Source organism: Atta colombica, unplaced genomic scaffold (assembly GCF_001594045.1).
Source record: "Atta colombica isolate Treedump-2 unplaced genomic scaffold, Acol1.0 scaffold33, whole genome shotgun sequence".
Taxonomy (NCBI): Eukaryota; Metazoa; Arthropoda; class Insecta; order Hymenoptera; family Formicidae; genus Atta; species Atta colombica.
Window position 1 is genome coordinate 926,215 of NW_017259437.1, and position 8,369 is coordinate 934,583.

The 8,369-nt window shown below is 36.7% G+C and overlaps 2 protein-coding genes across 2 annotated transcripts in view; one reads left to right on the plus strand and one right to left on the minus strand.

Moving 5' to 3' along the window:
• Positions 1-7,358, minus strand: part of LOC108690573 — an 18,856-nt gene extending 11,498 nt beyond the window's left edge. The window contains exon 1 of the mRNA XM_018197946.1: positions 6,640-7,358. Coding sequence (XP_018053435.1) covers positions 6,640-6,789 — 150 coding nt within the window. The 5' untranslated portion in view covers positions 6,790-7,358. The remainder of the gene's footprint in view (positions 1-6,639) is intronic.
• The window catches only part of LOC108690572 (nuclear migration protein nudC), a 90,973-nt gene that overhangs the window by 14,335 nt on the left and 68,269 nt on the right, over positions 1-8,369 (plus strand). The gene's annotated exons all lie outside the window — the stretch shown is intronic.

Here is an 8,369-nt window from a genome sequence, read left to right on the forward strand (position 1 = left end):
TGTGTGTGTGTGTGTGTGTGTGTGTGTGTGTGTGTGTGTGTGTGTGTGTGTGTATCAACGTCAAGAATTATCATATATAAATTCTACATCGTTACGATCGCTTTCTTCTTTTTCACACGAGATTTAACGGTCACGGTTGATATCGTAAGATCGGTTTAATAGTCTTCCGTACTGCACGACGAAATTGCTTATTAAAACAAGATGGTAGTTGAAGGACAATATCGTGGACAAAATACTCGTATTTTATTAATCGCAATCGTCACGCTATAAAATGTCAGAAGCGACGGACTCGGAGTCTGACTCGGAGTATGACTTAATCGTTGGCTTGGACCTTCTCTAGGTCGTCCTGGATTTTGGAACCAGATTTATTTGCATTTACAATGTAAATAAAGAAAACCCGACAAGACGGATAATAAATTGTAAAGATTATGTCTGACAGCATGCCAAATGAATGTTAAAGCCTTATGTTTTCTTCTTGTCCCTCATTTATGTTCTGAGTCCCGAAGTCTAAGATGATATTACCGAATTTAATCATCAATCGCTCTTGAAGTCTATCGATCGTGTCGTAATCCATCATAGTTTTTATGCGCAGATGATGTGTGATATTTTATCGTATTCGGTCTCGAGGCCGTTTACAAATTAAAATATTAGAATTAGTTGTTTATTAAAACAAAGGACGTTTTGGAAAGTGGCGCGCTAGGAGAAGACTATTTGATGTTGAAACTTGTGATATTCATGTTTGTAAGAATCAAAAATCGATAGGTTTTAACCTCGGTTTTAATGATTGAAGATGTTAATTACTAAGCAAACGGATTGCAACATGTGCTTAACGTAATCAAACGGTCCTTTCTTGGCAGTCTTATTTTTTTCCATTAAGATTTCCGACACGTGATTGTAAATATCGGAAGATCCCAAGATGTGACATAAAGATCGGAAGAAAGTTTGGTACACATCTTTCAGATCACGCAACCTAACGAAATATTTCCTAAGGAATTCGACAATTCTGATGGTTATATAATTGTGGTGTAAACACGGTGTAACGTTTAGCGGTTTGATGTGAACATTACTTAGTCATCGTTTTCGGCTCTTTCTATTGAATAATTGCCACCTTGACGTGCTTCGCTGGCTATCGAAATCAGTTCCCGAAATTGTATCGAGGACAGTCGGTATGCAATTTGAATGAATTGTAAATTATAAATAAGTTTTTAAAGCCTTGTGATATAAAGTAATTTATATTACGTAAGTCATTACAGAAGTAATATACAAATGATATATAACACATGATATGATATATAACAAATGATATATAACACAGTTACAGATAAAATAGATTGAAATGATTGAGGACATGTTGAAAATTGATTTTTTAAATATATAATATCTGTCAGATCTGCCACATTAGTATTTTTATTATATAAAATGATAAATGATAAATTAATAATTTTTAATTTTTTTTTCACCATTTATGTATATATACATAAAAAAATTTAATTAAAATCATTAATTTATCAATAAAAATCGTCATCATGTGACAAAATTCACGAATAAATTTGATTAAATAAATAAAGTTTATCATAAGATTTAATTTGTTACTTCATGCATGAAAAAAAATATTGTTAATTATTTATATTTTCATATATGAAAAAAATATTGTTAATTGATTTCTATTTTGTTTAAAGGTTAATTTTTGAGCTATGATTATATATGTATATTGGTTTAGTGATCAAAATCACATACGCGCACACGCACTCACCCACCCACCCACCCACACACACACACACACACACACACAAAATAAAACAATTTTTTTTATCATTATAAAAAATGAAAATGATAATCTTTGCTTAATAATAAAATAAGGTATTAATGATTTGATCCAATTTATTTTTTAATCTTTAATGAGATATTTCTCTTGAAATCAATTCTCCAAATATTTGTTACACGACGAAACTTGTGGAGTTCTTTGACAATCAAAAGGAAAAATATGAAATATCTCGCTTAGGTGTTAATTTGTGTCTTGCTGCGTACAGATAAAAAATTATTTGTCCCACCGAAGGATCCTGTTCTTAAGCGAATTCGCGTCCAAAATGAATTGCATCCAGGTCTTACATAAATCCAATTTGTAACCTGCCGTGTAGCGATTTTTCATCCCGTCACGGAGCTAATGCGACGCGCAATTATATTTTGTTGTGCATGGATAATCCGGATCAATAGCGAAAAGGAAGACACTCGTTAATAATAAAATTGAGTCTCCAACGGAAGAATTTAGTAAATAGTTTCTCTTTCATTCTTGTAGTCGGATGTTAATATCATGGAATTTCCCTATATAGTCGATATGTTGCAATCAGTCGAATAATTCTGTTGCAAGATGCATGAGGGGGATTTGACCGCGAGACGAATCATGTGCTAAATGTGAACGCGAAAGTGAAATCCTCGGATCATTCTGTCGACGTTCCTCGTAAGGCTAAAAGAGTCTTAATCTACAATCCACGAGTTTTCTAAAGAGATTTATCCTCTCAAAATGGATTTCTAATCCTTTCTGAGACGGATAAGATAAAAAATATTCTTGATTATTATCACAGCCTTATGTAAATATTAAATCAACAATAAAATTAACTTATTGTCTTGAGATAAAAGTATAACTATATAAATTTAAGTTTCTATATTTTTATGTTTAAAATAAATCTTTACCACACAATGTTATAACGCATGATGCTGGCACTATAGTACTTGGCATCAAATTTACAAATTGATATCCAAGATTATTTTCTTTTAGGTTTAAAATTTTTTCATTTAGGAATGAATATTACTTAGTTACAATAATAATAATCATTAAATATAATTTAATGTCCTTACATCGATCCTATTTTATGATATAGAATTAATTGAAATCTTTTCAATAGATGCACGAACTTTAAGAAGTGATTAAACGCAAAATAATTTTATATACTTAAAAATTTGGATGTATTCAACTTTTTACACGAAACATTTAATTTTTACATTTAATTTTAATTAAAAATATATATAAATGGCGATTTTTAAAATATATATTTATTTAGGACAATAAATTGTATTTAATACTTTTTTATATCTAAATATATTCATGATTTCATATATTTATTATTAAAATTCATGATCTAAAGAAAAATTGTGCGCTACTACTAAACTTTGAACGCGATGTTTTTCGTAATCGTCAGATTCTTCATTGACTTCGCCGCGTTGGTTGAGAATTAATTGCTTGATAATTGTTTGAACGATTATAATTTTATCCTGGTAATCTTTTAATGAATAATTTCTATACGATAGTATAGGAATTAGTCGAAACTTTTTTATTTAATAAATTATTTGTAGTTATTCTTGTCAGTTCGATGTTCGCGCTTAAAGGTTGCTTTCAACACATAAGCATAAGGAAGCGATCATTTCTGACACGTCGCTGCAATTTGCATGCTAAACAAGGTGATAGGTTAGTACATTGCTAATTTCCTACACGTGACTAATTTGCCCTGCGAATTCACTCGTGTCTTGGAATAAATATTATGTTTTCATTTGTTTGTTCGATGTAGATGCGAATGTCACGTGAGGCATTTTTCGTCGTGAGATATTTTACTTGTTCTTTTTCCAATGACGTTAAGTACCAAAGTTAACGTTTGCCTTTGAGCACTTCGCAACCACTTCTACACCTTCGAGACGTGCCGTGAGGCAAAAAAAGGGAGATTATACCTTGCGTGACTAGTCGTTCGGCAAACGACACTCGTTTTACACATGTATTCCTCCCGTCCATACCTCTTGAAAATCTGAGACACGATAATAAAATCAAGCAAATAATAAAAATTTTCTGCTTGTTTCATTATAAATAATATAGGACATATAGATAACAAAGATCAGATTTGGATAAAAGCCGTTTGTGTAACAGAATTTTTTATCCGTAGGGAATCATTGCGCTGTCATGTTAATGATTGATATCGTTTATTATTATAATAAATGATCGATACTTTCGAATTTAATTGGCAGTCCTTTATCTTTTTCGATTGACATATTATTGCGAGATATCACTATAAGATGGCGTTGGCGTTAAGATTCGATCATTATCTAGCTGTCATCTTAGGTATTTTGTTTACTCATCAGTCTTGCCATTTGAATAATATTTAGGGCGATGCTTGCGCAAATTACACATGTACGATACGACAGATAAGGGACGAAGTCATAAATCACTCTACAGTTACTTTTCATTTTACAGCAAAAGTTAAACGTGGGACGAAATGGCCAGAAAGGCATAAATTGAGATTTAAAAAAAAAATATCGAACAAAATGTCTGGGGAATTAAAATTTATGACAATTGGGTGTATTATTGGGATGTCAAAATCTTATTGCTTCATATGTAAAACATCACCCAAAGAAACCTGTCTTGTAATAAAATCTAGATGAACTTTAAACTAAAGGGCTCGAAATGTAAAGTTTTCGTTAGTCATTAAAATTTTCTTCGGTCATAAATTAAAACCCCGAAGAATTTATGTCGGACAAAAGCAAGGTCTGTCACGATAATGTTTTGCTGTGCTATACCTCACGTGCGCCTCACCTGAACGCGTAATCGCGCAAGTGAAGTCGTAAACATTAAAATTATAAGAATTATGGAACTTACGCGTGAGATGATTAATGGCTCACAGGTGGCTGCTTACCGCCTTGTTGAGATCTCTCGTTCAACCTGCGGCGGTAGAAACACGTAGATTGTTCTCTTGCGACAGCACCCGCATCCACGCTTTATTTCTTTGACCTTAACGTCGAATCGTTATAAAAGACTAACGTACGAACGCTTATAAATTGCGAACGAGACTTCAGAATTAAATTAGCGATCGACAGATAGGGAAACGTATGGTATAGTGTTATGGAAGAAGGCACTAATGAGAATTTTATTAATTATTACAATTTATACAAGCCGGAATTGGAATTTTCTAAAAATTATATATCGTTTTGCATTTTTATGATATGCATACGCGATAAGGCTGAAATATTCTGCGATTGCTCCAAGCGTGAAAGTTTAAAAAAATATCGGTGATATATAAGAGAAACTGAATCTTTTACCATGAATAAATTAATGGTGTATTTTCGCGGTTGTTGTACGAGTTCTGGTAAAAGTCGCATTATTACGCACGCGACATTATTCTAATTAGCTGCTATTAATACTAAGGTAAACTTAATGTTACAAACGTGAACGAAGGATTAAATCGGGTCGTTTCCAGTTACGGAATACCGCGCACCGCAGTCTGTCGTCGAACATAAAACGAAACCGAAAGAAAATGATATCGCCATACACTTAAACGCCTTGCAAAAACCGGAATAATCAAACATATAGGGTGTTCGGAAAATCGTCATTTTATTTTTAATAAAATTCTGTGATCTTACGAAAGTAGACTTCTTTTTTCTAAACGAGAGTCGAAAGATACTTCCGTATCGGAGAAATTGTGTAATTATGCGTGACGCGCGCTATTGTTGAGCGCTACATCTTCAAATGCAAGTAAAGTTAATATCTACTATCTCAGAGAGCACAGAGATTCTCACGAATAACAATTACTATGTAGAATATCAGCTGGTGAGCGTTCGGAAAGACTTTTTATCTAATGCGATATTTTCTTCAGTTACTTTCGACATGGGATATATTTACATGGGAACAATACTGCCCTTCGTTTCCCAACTGTAATGAGGCTGTAGAACTCCGTTTTTTGTATTACATAAAACTTGGATAGCTATCAAGCTTATTAAGTTATTTGCGGTGAACGGTACTACAGTGTGTAGTTGTACACGTTGCCCATGAACCTAGTGCATTCGACGCCTTTTACCGGAATACCTCGATTATTAAAATCACGCCGCCCGTTAAGGCTCACCACACGCGTACGTGCGTTGAACTTGTTCCTCACACCTTAGTTCGTGTACATGACCGTAGTTCTGCGTAACAGATACCTTTCAAGCATCAAGATCTCGCCGTCATAAATCATTCAATTGAAGTCCGTGACCAAAATGAATCTAACGTTAGCATATACACATATACATTTTTCGAATTTAACTAGACGGAAGTTGTTTGTACCAGTGAATAGAATTGAATTTGACTTGCACATTGACTATTTTACGATGCAGAGGAATCATCAGTAAACGCGGGTATAATTAATGGCGTAAATATATTCTCGTTCTTAGAGCCGTGCCAAGAGCTATTTTCTCGTAAATGCGTGTGACCTATTAGTTCATTAGTTCGCTCCGATCGTTTCGTCGGATGCGATTCCTGATTACGCTTGTGATTCTCTTTGTATCGCGATGTGTTTTCCCGCCGAACCAAGAGATACTCATCGCGCAACCGTGAAAGTGACTTCGAGTCTCGCGAGCTATGTTGATCTTCGTTGATCTTCGATGTAGAGATTGAAACAAGGATGAGCAGCAGCCACCTGAATGGCGGAAGGAACGGTGAAATAGAAAGCCAGCGTCCGATAAAAAACGGGAGACACGCGTGATTTCCGCGACGTTGCAACTTCCCTTCTATACTTCCCCTTCGTCATCACCCCCCCCCCCCTCCATGAACATCGCTATCGAGGTAAGATGTTACTACATCGAGGATTGGATTATCGAGCAACAGCTGCCGCGCAATAGACTTACGTCTCTAATGGTACCCTGGCCGCTGTTGGAAACCTCTTCCACGTTGATACGAATAGCCGACATGCTACGAGGCGTCGTTCCTTCGTGAAGCCACCCTGATAGAATACTCTCTAAGTTGTTATCAAAAGATGATGCTTCCTGGATCTTCATCAGTGTTATCCGGGAGTCAAACGTCCTCACGAGATCACCACTCCTTGGCGTATTGGCTAATGATCTCCCTTATACTAATTCATGGATTCCACAAGAAACCCACCGTCGGTCACCCTCAAAGAACGAATCGATTTCTCGCGCGAGTGCTCCGTGCGTGACTATCGGCGTTTAAATTCGAGATCTTCGTCTTCTCGTGGATATTTAAGAGAGAGAGAGAGAGAGAGAGAGAGAGAGAGAGAGAGAGATCGTTATGAAGCGCGTATATCCTAAGGAATGTGATTTAGAAGACAGAGTCAAATCGGAGCTCGCTGTCCTCTCTGTTTTCGGAACAGGACAATGCCTCGTCGTCTCGTCAACTTAATTTTCCTTCGGACGTGCGCGCGAACGCGAATTTACTTTCGATCTCTTCGCGAAAAATCTTGCACGGAATCACCACGGAGGAACAACCATGTGCTGGTCACTGTCGCATGTAATATATGTATGACGCGCGTTCCGCGTCAGTTAAGAAAAGTACCGCACGCCGAGTATCGTCGTGATCGTCTCTCTCGCACGCGTGCGACTAGAGCCGCCGCCGCATCTGGCCTTTGGACTGACTGGCACCAGTCCACCAGATCGGTTTTATACCTTCGTATCTCCCACTCTCGTGGACGTGCGAGCGCGCTCGTGCTCGCTCGCTCGCTCGCTCGCTTGTTCGCATCGCGGCACGTCGATTCTGCACACGGGCAGTTCCACCACGGTCGAGAAGATCGATCTTTTTTTCTTCCTTCCCAGACGCACGTACGTGGTGACGGTTGGATCCATGTATCCTGCCTTGTCCATGCGAGGGGGAGACACTTCTCTGTGGGTGCTCTAGGTACAAGGACAGACGGGAGGTCGAGAGAAGGCTTCGTCATGTATCCTACCCTAAGTCCGATTGACGTATGCACGTCGACCGAATCGTGATCAATCCTGTTTACCTGTCTCGCGGATACAGGAAATTGGTAAGCGCGGACGTGAGACCCATAAGTCGCGCATTATCGTCTAATGATCGCATAACAAAATCTAGGAAGTATGTAGGGTTTCGCTCTTATCTCACAGATTCCGTATGTAACCACGCCTCGACCGCGATTTTATTATTGTGTGTAGACAGGGAAAAGTGCGTATCCCTCGTCTTACTTGACTTCCGAGAATGTTTTCAATATGATAGGTGAATAGGTTGGCATTTGTTATTCTTTGGTAATACATAATATTTGTTTTTTCTTGTACACTGAGAGAAAGGATTTTGTTAGCAAGCCACTAGTACCTTTAACCGATTGGTAAATATGTGACAACAAATTTTGTTGTTGTGTTTGATGTTAGTCTGCTATTTATTAGTAACAGAATTATTAGTAACAGAAGCGAACTATATAGAATCTAACCTATTTTTTGGATAGACTAGGCTCGTTTATAGAATTCGTAGATAATCGTGGAGTCTTAAGTTGTAGGAAATCGATCAAGCACAGTCAAACGTAGGGAGAATACTTGATTAGAATTGGTCAATTTCTTATGATTTGGGATCTTGCAATCATCTACGACTTTTATTTATATTTATATATATATAT